Below are 12,812 nucleotides of genomic sequence, written 5' to 3'. Positions count from 1 at the left end.
TACACTCAGGTTGTGCCATGTATGACTCCACCAAAAAGTTGCCATATATATCGTTGGTGTCCAGTAGTCAGTACTAGAAACCTCAATAGTGACGACTTTGAGGGAATTTAATTAACATGTTTTGTGAGGTCACAGATACTTCGACCTTTGACCACCTACTTCCTGGAACTTGAGTCCAAGTGTAGGTTTCTGCCAAGTTTCATGAAATTCCCTCAAAGCGTTCCTGAGATATTGCTACTGTAGTTCACAAGGCTGGGTTATGATTAAAGAATAAATAAAGTGCAAAATATGTGGTAAAAAGGGAAATTGTGGCATTTAACAGACAGTAACGCAATACAAATACAGTGTTTACACAAAATACAAAAAATTAAATAAAAATTAGGTACCAAAAAATAATAGAAAAAAACAATTGAGGAAAACAAGTCTTTGGCCTGATCTGAATTCATGTGTCTGAACCTTAGAGTATGATAATCTGATCAACGGATTGCCCGTGGTCAATTGGTCAAAGCTTGATAGAAATGGATGTTGATTGGTTGACCAAATAGCTGTGTGAATACATGGTCAGTAGTGCAGTTGTGGTGATAACAGCATGAAGACAATTGTTCCCTTGTTTCTTTGTATCACTTGTTTACATAAGCATTGTCAAACCAGAGAGAAATACAATGAAAAGCACAGAGAGACAGTTGCCGCACACACACGACAAGCAACAGTCCATTTACAGCAGTGGCTTTGTGCAACTTTCAGTATAATGGGAACACTGCAACCCTATCCTCTCCCTCATTGGTTGAAAACTGTCATCCAACTCTATCCATGTGACAGGGTTATTATCCAGTGAGAGTTGGTCTGCAGTCCAGTGCGGTTATAATTTTAAATTTTTAAAGAATTTGATTTGATGTGTTGATTATGTCGACTAAAACTATATGTCGACGGAAAATGTTCAACTGCCTTTTTTCACTGACAAAAACTATGTAAAAACTAAGCTATGATGACTAAAACTGAGACTAAATATTGACAACAATATCGTCAATATGTAATAACTAGACTAATATGTTAGGGACTAGTGGAGAATAGATCCAGTAGAACTAAAAGATAAGTCCATTTATGTTTGGTTGCGCTCTGAAAATAGCAGATCTACACTGCAACCCTAAGATCAGCTATTTTCAGCATGCAACCAACTTTGAGGAATATGATTTTGTCTCACGCTCATTGCGTGACAATTGTACGTGACAGTTGAGCTCATGTGTGACAGCTAACCATCTACAATGAGAACATGACTGCCCAAACTGGATATTGTAACTAGATTGACTTGATTTTGTTCTTTCTTCCGCATATCTTCTCGTAAATGCTGGATTACATCCCCGCAGGCGTTTTGGTTTACTTCACACAAAAGCATAAGAGAAATTCATGAATAAGATGTTGTTTTGCCCCATATCTGTATTGGTAGAATATGTTAATACAATATAACTTACCATATACAATTGGGGTGGTTGTATTTTATCTCCCATTTAGATTGTGCCAAAGGTCATGTCTCATCTAGACGAAGCATCTGACACAAACTTTGACCGGATGGTCAAACTTGTATTTATCCCTTGAGCAAGTAGGTTCTATTAGCTCAATGGTATGGTACAAATCTCAGCACTTGTGCAGGAAACCGGGTTCAAATCTATGGTTCAAATCCGGGGTTGAAAGTTACGAGCCCGGAAGAGGAAAGTTACAGCTTTAATATTTGCATGCCCTGATGTCTTGAACACCAAATTTGGGTTTGGTTGAAACCGGTTTAAATTAACTGGTTAAACTAAAAGACCACTGACAAATCAAATATTACTGCAAATCAATGTTCTTCTGCTATAGTATTTGTGTGCATGATGCTTTATCGACCTGTCCTACAATGACAGCATGACTACCCAAACTAGAAATTCAACTTGATGTTCATAGACTGAAACAATGGAGATTGTGTTTTTTCTTCCTCATCTATTCGGTTTCCTCATCAGATCCTGTCAAACTGTGACTTGTCATTTATTCATAATTTCCAATATCACTCCAGTTTTTAGATCTTTACACATAGGCTCCCTGTTATGTCAAATAATTGATTGCAAAAATACTAATGTTGGTTTAAATGGCAAATGGTGCATTTATATAGCGCCTTTGTCCAAGGCGCTTTACAGAGATTGTACATTACATTCACCCATTCACACACACCCATTCATACACCGATGGCAGCGGAAACCATGCAAGGCAACCAGCACATCAGGAGCAATTAGGGGTTCAGTGTCTTGCTCAAGGACACTTCGACACTTCGAGCACAGGTTCGAACTGGTAACCTTGCGGTTGCCATCCAGCCACTCTACCCCTGAGCCACCACCACCATTTATAAAGCACTGGATGGATTAGGGCCCAAAGTCCCAAACACTTTTCTGATCTTGAGCAATATCATATCACAAACCATCTTGACCTCTCTAGTCATCTAAACTAGAATTTAAACTAAATGCGTGTTTTTTTTAATGCACCACATATATCTGAACAAGCTTACGGAAACCTGCAGGTGTCCTAAAACTCACTTCTTAAAAAGCACAGCCAAAATCCTTTTTTGCAGCTGCCCTTTAGTTTTATTGAGAGGTTTAAATTATTCTTCTGCACTGTAATTATACTATTCATTTTTCTGTTTTGTTTATACACTGGATTTTCTTTTATAATGCGTTTATTTTTGCTTAATGTTTTGTGTAAAGCACATTGATTTGCCTTGTTGAAATGCTCTATGCAAATAAACGTTCCTTGCCTTCCTGGAATGAGGATGGAACTGACACAGAAGGCATGAGGAGGAAGAAGATTAAAACAAAAGATATCAGATTTCTTCCCTGTATCTTTTTTTTTTTTAAATATATTTTGTATCCCACGATTTTGTAACACATTTTTCACCCCTGTGTCAATTATCTAATGTGATCCTGGGCTCTACACACTCTCCGCCAACATAGTCCCCATATATGGGGGACATGGGGAGAGCAACGGACTTGAACTCATGCTTCCTTCATGTGTCCAAGTTGCTCCTTTACACCTGACAGGGGGGAGTTTCCCTGGTTGGACGTAGCGTGTGGAAGGAACACGTTATTCCAACCAGTTCCTTTCCCCTCCATCAGGCGCCCTGGCTGGCCAGGTGGAGGCAGTTTAGAGACCAGGATTTCTTCCCTGTATCTTAACATCAAGTGGAATATTTGGTTTGGGAAGTCAGCTTTCTCGTTGTACTGTAATAATAATAATAATAATAATGGATTGCATTTTTATAGCGCTTTCTATATACGTACCTACTCATAGCGCTTACAATGGTCTATTCATTAGGTTGATAGAGTAATCCTGATGTATTTTAGAAATCCTGCTTGCCTGGGTTGGACAGACATACTGTACAACTCGCATGTGCTCATGGAAAAGCAAAATTAATGTATTAATTAAATTAATCTAAAATAAAATAAATTCAATTCCATAAATGTCAAAAAACAAAACTCACACTCACTTTTGGCGTCCTCACTTTTCTGTCCTCACTTTTTATCTTCACCTTTTAAGCCCTCAGCCAATCAAATCATCGCTATGGGGTACACACGCACACACAAAGCTGGGAATAGGCACGCTGGGAAAGATGGAGAGGGTATCTTTTTTGGGGGGCGGAAGTTGCGGGATTTTGGCGGAAGTACAGCTCAAGGAAATGACGTTGACGCTTTACAAATCAGTTTACATTCTCTGTGAAAGTGTTGTGATTGGTAGAAAAAATATCGTATCCGGGAATGGATGTTCCGGCCCGACACTTCTGCCGATATCGTCTCTGCCTTAGGTTGTGACCAGGCTTTTCTCTCTGCCTTAGGTTGTGACCAGGCTTTTCTCTCTGTCTTAGGTTGTGACCAGGCTTTTCTCTCTGCCTTAGGTTGTGACCAGGCTTTTCTCTCTGTCTTAGGTTGTGACCAGGCTTTTCTCTCTGTCTTAGGTTGTGACCAGGCTTTTCTCTCTGTCTTAGGTTGTGACCAGGCTTTTCTCTCTGTCTTAGGTTGTGACCAGGCTTTTCTCTCTGTCTTAGTTTGTGACCAGGCTTTTCTCTCTGTCTTAGGTTGTGACCAGGCTTTTCTCTCTGCCTTAGGTTGTGACCAGGCTTTTCTCTCTGCCTTAGGTTGTGACCAGGCTTTTCTCTCTGTCTTAGGTTGTGACCAGGCTTTTCTCTCTGTCTTAGGTTGTGACCAGGCTTTTCTCTCTGTCTTAGGTTGTGACCAGGCTTTTCTCTCTGTCTTAGGTTGTGACCAGGCTTTTCTCTCTGCCTTAGGTTGTGACCAGGCTTTTCTCTCTGCCTTAGGTTGTGACCAGGCTTTTCTCTCTGCCTTAGGTTGTGACCAGGCTTTTCTCTCCGCAGATGCCCTCGCCCCTAAACGTGCACGCATCCGCCTGGGTGCTGGCGCTTTGGCATGGGGGGGTCAGAACAGGTCAGCTCCATATATGGAGATCTAAGGGTGGAGGTGGGGGCAGTGTCTTGAGTGTACAGGGTTTGATGAGGTCTGGACATATATGGAGCATGTCTTGAGTGTACAGGGTTTGATGAGGTCAGATCAACATATGGAATGTCAAAACAGGTCAGCTCCATATGGAGATCTAAGGGTGGCAGTGGGGGCAGTGTCTTGAGTGTACAGGGTGTACAGGTCAGATGAACATACGGAATTAATTCTGTATTGCCCATACATGCAATTGCCCATTGCATGTCACGAGGCGTGATGGACGGACGGACTGACTGACAGGTTTTGCAGGTTTTCATAGTAAACTGTGACCTACAGTCGCAAATATGGGATGGTCCGGTCACTCCGGTGGACCATGGCCACGTCACTTTGACCCAGAGGTAACCATAAACAAACCATAGACAGGCCTGTCACCATGACTCATATCAGATATGACCATAAATAAACCAGATACGCCCATATATAGGCATGTCACTATGACTATCAGACATGACCATAAACAAACCAGATACACCCATAGGCTTATCACTACGACTGATAAACAAACCCTATACGCCTATAGGCATGTCACTATGACTGAGACATAACCATGAACAAACCTGATATGCCCATAGGCATACTGTATTATGGATATCCGATTGTCCAGAGCCACATATCGTATAAATAAACTTGCCTTCCTCCTCATTTCCTTAGATTATTTAACACCAGGTACATGTTTCCCAAGATTATATTTTCTTTTTCCTGGCTTGTTGGTTCATAAATCTGACTCTCAGCAGGAAGTAGCTGTTTAGCAATCAACTGCCCAGTGTCTCTGTGGCTACAAAGCCACGTTTAACCTGGTTAGCATCTGAAACAGTCTATGCAACCACGGACTGTTTCAGATGCTCAGATGGCCCTGATCTCTCATAGGTCAGCACGTTTTGCTTTCACAGGATGTGTTGCATATGACCTGGAAGCTCATATTTGCTGATGAGTGCATCAGTGAGAGATGTGAGCATCTCTCCATCCAGGTCCACATATACAACCCTCTCTGCATTGCTTTGTGGTTAGGCCGCGGGTCAGTACAGTTTCCATACCAGGCCGCGGGTCAGTACAGTTTCCATACCAGGCCGCGGGTCAGTATAGTTTCCATACCAGGCCGCGGGTCAGTACAGTTTCCATGCCAGGCCGCGGGTCAGTACAGTTTCCATACCAGGCCGCGGGTCAGTACAGTTTCCATACCAGGCCGCGGGTCAGTACAGTTTCCATACCAGGCCGCGGGTCAGTACAGTTTCCATACCAGGCCGCGGGTCAGTACAGTTTCCATACCAGGCCGCGGGTCAGTACAGTTTCCATACCAGGCCGCGGGTCAGTACAGTTTCCATACCAGGCCGCGGGTCAGTACAGTTTCCATACCAGGCCGCGGGTCAGTACAGTTTCCATACCAGGCCGCGGGTCAGTACAGTTTCCATGCCAGGCCGCGGGTCAGTACAGTTTCCATACCAGGCCGCGGGTCAGTACAGTTTCCATACCAGGCCGCGGGTCAGTACAGTTTCCATACCAGGCCGCGGGCCTCTGTAGAAGGCCTGAGGGACCATTGGGGTAATTTGGGGACATACAAAACGTCTCGAGTCACTCAGTCACCTGAGGTAATAGAGGCGTAGTCGTGTAGCTGTGCATTTCCTCATACCTATTGGTCGCCCCAGGTACATTTCTGATTTTCTCAGTGATATCATGTCTCAGTTCATCACCCTCATCATATGCACTTCTACACATTCCATTTTATCTTCCTCATTCTTAAACAAATGTATAAGAAGACCAGCAAGCACTGCATGCTGCAGTCCTGACTTTCTGATTTAACAATAAGGTACGTTCATGATTTACCTGATGTGTCTTATTTGAATCACATCTAAATGGTTGCTGATTATTCTGTCTAACAGCTTATTTGTTAAGCAAAGTGATTTAAAGCTACTTTGGATGTTACTGTTCAAATAGAATTAATTTAACTTTTATAGACGGCACGTTTTAATTTAATCTAAGGTTGGAAGCAAAGTGGTATGAGCTATTGTTATTCTTACCTTCTCCTCAGTCGCCATGATCTTTTGGAGTTTCCTGTTCCTCGCTTGCACGGCCGTGCACCATGTGTCAGGTACTGTCAGCAACCCCTGTAAGGCAAAGCAAGGCAAGTTTATTTAGCAGTTAGCACAGTTCAACAAGGCAATTCAAAGTGCTTTACACAAAACATTAAGCATTGAGACATTGATAGAGAGAATTAAGACAATATTCATAATGATATCCCTCATATAGGAGGACCTTTGAATATAATGTTAATAATTTATTCACAAGAGACAGGGAGAGAGAGAGAGAGAGAGAGAGAGTCTGTCTGTCTGTCTGTCTGTCTGTCTGTCTGTCTGTCTGTCTGTCTGTCACAATTTGATTTTCCATGTGCAGGAGTGATCCCTGGGGCCCGAAGCTGTAAACAACTGAAAGAAGGACTGAATGTGAATGAAGGTGAAGTGATTAATTCATAGGAGGACACAGCAGCTTCACTGCTGCCTTTCTATTTCTATAGTGATTAATTCATAGGAGGACACAGCAGCTTCACTGCTGCCTTTCTATTTCTATAGTGATTAATTCATAGGAGGACACAGCAGCTTCACTGCTGCCTTTCTATTTCTATAGTAATTAATTCATAGGAGGACACAGCAGCTTCACTGCTGCCTTTCTATTTCTATAGTGATTAATTCATAGAACACAGCAGCTTCACTGCTGCCTTTCTATTTCTATAGTGATTAATTCATAGAACACAGCAGCTTCACTGCTGCCTTTCTATTTCTATAGTGATTAATTCATAGAACACAGCAGCTTCACTGCTGCCTTTCTATTTCTATAGTGATTAATTCATAGAACACAGCAGCTTCACTGCTGCCTTTCTATTTCTATAGTGATTAATTCATAGAACACAGCAGCTTCACTGCTGCCTTTCTATTTCTATAGTGATTAATTCATAGGAGGACACAGCAGCTTCACTGCTGCCTTTCTATTTCTATAGTGATTAATTCATAGGAGGACACAGCAGCTTCACTGCTGCCTTTCTATTTCTATAGTGATTAATTCATAGGAGGACACAGCAGCTTCACTGCTGCCTTTCTATTTCTATTCTCTCTTCTTCTAACTTTGGGTTGACTTATATTTGCCTCGTGTTTGTTCATTTTCTACCCTTCAGATGGCATTTACCGCCTTACTACTGCTGATGGTGGGGAATACCAGACTTTCTGTGACATGACAACTGCAGGTGGTGGCTGGACGTTGGTCGCAAGTGTTCATGAGAACAACATGAATGGTAAATGTACATCTGGTGACCGCTGGACCTCAGAGCAGGGCAGCAATGCCAACCTGCCAGGCGGTGATGGCAACTGGGCCAACAGAAACACATTCGGAACAGCAGGGGGAGCTACCTCTGATGATTTCAAGGTACAGTAGGTCGCTTTTCGACTGATCCTCGATATTAATGGCTCAGTATTAATGGCTGGTGTGCAGTTGAAAGAAGAGAATGGGAGCATTGCTTTAATTTGACTGTCTGTGTAATTCCCACAGTTCAACCTTACTCATGAACTCACTAAATGTTTCGCTCAACTAGATACTTCAAACAGTTTTTTTGTGCTAAAACTGGGTGAATGAAACCAATATAGGAAAAAATAAAACTCACTCAGAACCTATCCAATATCCTGCATATTAGGACAGTGATAATGATTTGTTTCCAAAGCAGGTTTGTACATTGAATTTAGATGCTAGGCTACTATATCTTCTGTACATGATGGGTGAATGGATATAATTATATAGTAAATAATAAATATATATATGTCCTTATAGGGCGGTTCTTCATATTAGGATTGTTTTGTTTCCAAAGCACTGGGCGTATGTTAGCGGCCGTTCTAACCGCTGTAGCAACTACATTGAATTTTAGATTTTTCATTTCATGCATTGTTCACCCAATATTTCTTTGACAGAATCCTGGCTACTCTGAAATCGAGGCAGGGGATGTAGCAGTGTGGCACGTTCCCAACATCACTCCAGTGAGAGACTGGAGGACCGCCGCTATCCTACGATACCACACCACCAATCAGTTCTTGAGTGGGTTTGATGGGAACCTCTTCAACCTTTTCCAAGTAAGATCGGCTGAATTGTGTCACATTGCAACTACATCAGCATATGTACTGTAGCTGAAGTGCTCCTATCAGAATAACATCTTACCGCTTCAAACCTTTGTTTTAATAACTATTAATTGTACAAGATTAATAAGACATTTTAGTATTTATGTTTTAAAACATAAATAAGGTATGTAAGCTAAAACAGTGTATAACTATTTACCGTATCTGATACTTATTCGGGGTGGCGGCGGCTCAGGGGTAGAGTGGCTGGGATAACCGTGAGGTTGCCAGTTCGAACCCGGGCTCCTCCAGAGTTACTGTCGAAGTGTCCTTGAGCAAGACACTGAACCCCTAATTGCTCCTGATGTGCTGGTTGGTACCTTGCATGGTTTCCGCTGCCATCGGTGTATGCATGTGTGTGTGAATGGGTGAATGTAATGCACAATCTCTGTAAAGCGCCTTGGATAAAGGCGCTATATAAATGCACCATTATTCAACCCCATTTTCTTCCCATTCTTAAGCGGTACCCAGTAAAATATGCTGCAGGGAGTTGCAAAAGTGACAATGGACCATCCATCCCTATTACATACGACTTTGGGAATGATGACACCGTAAGCAACTTTTATGGGCCCAATGCGAGACGTAAGTTTTGTAGATGTAGATGATGGAACATAAAAATATAAATGGCTGAGAAAAGACAATTAAGAGCCCGCACACTAGTACAAACTCCTGTTCACTTTCATTATAATTAGAACAACCATTCGCTCCTATATGAATTATGAATCTTTATCAGACAAAGATCATCCACATATATAAATGTCCAATAATAAAGTTGCACATAACTTCGTTTTTAGTGTGCATGCTGTACTCTTCACTCTGCTGATGTTCACCTGGTCCAGCATCTAGACATAGAGAGAGCTAGAAAGAAAGCAAGACAGAGAAAGAGACAGAGGGAGATACAAGCAAATACAAATAGTTGCCACAAATGATGAAAAGATTACTGGCCAATAATTCCAAATGAGCCACCTACAGTATAGCATTGGTGCTGTCATATCAAGTTATTCAAGTATGCCATCTGGTTATATCGCACATATCAGAATCAAGAACCATGTACTACTACTATGACCACTACTACTAATACAAATGCATCATGTGTGTAATATATTATTCTATTCAATGTTTAATACTGTATTATTACTATTATAATATTAATATAAAGTCGTATTTATTTATTGTGTTCTCCTTCAGGTGAGTTAACACCAGGCTACATCTCCTTCAGAGCATTCAATGTTGAACGTGCAGCCTTGGCCATGTGCTCTGGATCCAAACCTACTGGCTGCAATATTGAACATGTGAGTATTCGCTAGTTATCTAGTAAAGGGAGGTACGGGAGGTGCTCAGCTCTTGTTTTTGTACCATAGCCTATTACTCTTTACTGTCACATTGAACTCAGTTGTGTGTGTGTGTGTGTGTGTGTGTGTGTGTGTGTGTGTGTGTGTGTGTGTGTGTGTGTGTGTGTGTGTGTGTGTGTGTGTGTGTGTGTGTGTGTGTGTGTGTGTGTGTGTGTGTGTTGCATATTTCTACATGTTGATAGTTTTGCATTGGTGGAGGAGGATTCTTCCCAGAGGCAGCTCCTAGACAGTGCGGTGACTTCAGTTCCTTCGACTGGGATGGCTATGGGACCGCCAGTGGTTGGAGTGCATCCAAGCGAATTACAGAGGCTGCCGTGCTGATCTTCTATCGCTGAGTTCCTCCATGTTCCAACAACCACTGGAACATGGTTTAACTATATGTTACTTGCTGGTTACTATATGTTACTTGCTGGTTACTATATGTTACTTGCTGGTTACTATATGTTACTGGTTACTGTGACTGATTGCTGTGATCTCTCAAAACAAAAACAATTTGAATTTAGGATTAAATGATTAGCAAGTTAGCAACTAAGGCAAATTGTAAATTGTGATTTTTTAATTTGTTTCCATTTCATTTGATTATTGTAATCATATTGAATTCATCATATTTTCTATATTTACGATATTGTATCCTAATTGCTAAATGCTGTATCTCAAATTAACTTGAAATAAATTATATTCCTGCATCCGAAGTAAAAGTCTAATTCGTATTTAATCCCTGACAGTATCTCTTTGCACTGTAGTCCAAGATAGTACCTCCACACATTTTCCATCCATCCATCCATCCATCTTCAACCGCTTATCCGTAGTTGGGCGAGTATTTTGCATAAAAACTCTTCATAGATATAATTGATGCCTCATTCATTCAGATTGGGGCCTTTTTATTCATGTTGAAAAAACGATCTTGTTCCGAATAAAAATGACGTGACTTCATTGCTGCGTAATTCACGGTGTGAATGCACTCATGACAAAACAATTTGGGGGAAAAACATATTTTGCGTGAATTAATCACAAAAACCTTTTTGGGCATGTCATTGTAAAATAAAATAATAATAGACATTCCATAATGTTGGAACATAGCAGACAGACATGATTGTGAGCTTGTAGATCAGATATTTTTTAAAGAAAACTTTTTTTTTGCGCAGTCAAGTGGTTAAATAATAGCACACATCACATGGAAACTCATTAGACATTGAATCCAACCTTGGGTCAACATCACCGTGAAGCTAAACACAATGGAAACAAACCCACCCAGATCAAGAGAGACCCCTTCCCTTCCCCAAGTTCCTCCACCTCCATAAGGAGAGAGACCCCTTCCCCAAGTTCCTCCACCTCCATAAGGAGAGAGACCCCTTCCCCAAGTTCCTCCACCTCCATAAGGAGAGAGACCCCTTCCCCAAGTTCCTCCACCTCCATAAGGCACTGCATTTGTCCTGCATGGGAAAAAAAGGCTGTTTTCAACTTACGGAAATATCAAAATAAACATCTCACATGAAGCAAAGCAATCAATGTCAATTAGCTGAGCCACCATTGAAAAGTACATTAAATCAGAGGCCAAAAACAAACAGTAAAACTATTACTTGAACATTTTCAACAGGTTACATGTAATATATTTTAAAATAAACCTCTTAGACCATTAAAACCTGTATCCAGAAAGCCACCATTTTAAGTGGATGTTCAGAGAAAAGACTATATACAAACTTGCAGGTCCAACGCTAAATTTATACTTTCTTGTTGCATGCCAAAAATAGCAGATTGAGCAATTTTTAGCACACAAAGTATAAATATTCAGGGCTAATTTAGACTTTGGACAATTGTGTTGCTTAACGAAATAATTCTTCATAAGATTCACTAAACAAATGGGATTGTATAGATGTTTCAATAACAATTCCACCAAGAAAGAGTCATGGCAAAGATTTTCATTTCAAAGACTGCACATACATGATAACTGATACATTGTACACAATTAAACAAGATGAATACCTAAAGTAAATGCAGAACAAATCCTGAAAAATGGAAAAAAAAAAAAAAAACACGCACAAAAACAAATTTACACCCTTAACCCTTCCATTACTTCTTTATTCCTCCCTAATCGGGTTGGATTTGGATCTACACTGTAAGAGGGTCCATAATTATGTTCCTTGGTGTGAAATTCCCAACCCTATTAAATAAATATTAAGTTTAACAATACATAATCTTTCACACACACACACACACACACACACACACACACACACACACACCCCAACCCTGGGAATAAAGCAAAAGGCTTTAACTACATCAACAATGAGAGAATTCAGATGGAGACGTTTCAAACTACTTGAAGTTGACATGACAGTAAACTGATGACGTATACATTGTACAATCAATACGTGATCAAAACTACGTGTTATTGCTTAAGATGTCAAACTAGTTTTCCTAAGAGAAAACAACCACAAACAAGTTCATGTTCTAAACTTAAAACATGTACTCTAATGTAATAACATGATTTACTGTAACTGGCAGGTGGAATAATATAAGACACTAAACATGATCATTGATTTAAGGTCATTTAAGGCATGAACATAATTTCCCCATAAAGGGACATGGATCTGACCCTTTCCAAAATTCCCTGTTAAGCCTCATGTATATAGCCTGGCTCCAGCCCCTGAATCGCTAGCCACACCCATGAAAATTCAGTGTCAGCCTATCATTTATACTTTGTCGTGTGAAAATATCCGATCTACAAGCTCACATCAATTCGAGATTCGCTGAGAGGTTGTACAATGGATATGGTTGTGCTACAT

At 40.8% G+C, this 12,812-nt stretch overlaps 2 protein-coding genes across 3 annotated transcripts in view; one reads left to right on the top strand and one right to left on the bottom strand.

The window, feature by feature from the left end:
* Positions 1 to 6,559, bottom strand: part of LOC306933278 (dihydropyridine-sensitive L-type skeletal muscle calcium channel subunit alpha-1-like) — a gene marked incomplete at its 5' end in the record, with an annotated part of 28,806 nt that extends 22,247 nt beyond the window's left edge. Inside the window, 2 exons of the mRNA XM_079515424.1 lie at positions 5,985 to 6,049; positions 6,542 to 6,559. Of these exons, the coding sequence (XP_079371550.1) occupies positions 5,985 to 6,049; positions 6,542 to 6,559 (83 nt within the window). The remainder of the gene's footprint in view (positions 1 to 5,984; positions 6,050 to 6,541) is intronic.
* On the top strand, positions 6,540 to 10,736 carry LOC306941553 (intelectin-like). 2 transcript variants are annotated; one of them, XM_079527071.1, is made up of 7 exons: positions 6,540 to 6,612; positions 6,915 to 6,974; positions 7,690 to 7,937; positions 8,474 to 8,632; positions 9,136 to 9,256; positions 9,863 to 9,966; positions 10,209 to 10,736. In XM_079527071.1, the coding sequence occupies exons 1-7, from the start codon at positions 6,558 to 6,560 to the stop codon at positions 10,359 to 10,361; spliced, it is 900 nt and encodes a 299-aa protein (XP_079383197.1). In that variant the 5' UTR covers positions 6,540 to 6,557; the 3' UTR covers positions 10,362 to 10,736. The 2 variants fall into 2 exon arrangements, with proteins under 2 accessions (XP_079383197.1, XP_079383196.1); XM_079527070.1 differs by having other exon boundaries at positions 6,557 to 6,645.
* Positions 10,737 to 12,812: the final 2,076 nt, after the last annotated feature.

Source organism: Electrona antarctica (genome assembly GCF_951216825.1).
Source record: "Electrona antarctica genome assembly, chromosome: 2".
Taxonomy (NCBI): domain Eukaryota; kingdom Metazoa; phylum Chordata; class Actinopteri; order Myctophiformes; family Myctophidae; genus Electrona; species Electrona antarctica.
Note: the sequence above shows the minus strand (reverse complement) of the source record. Positions and strands in the feature narration are given on the sequence as shown.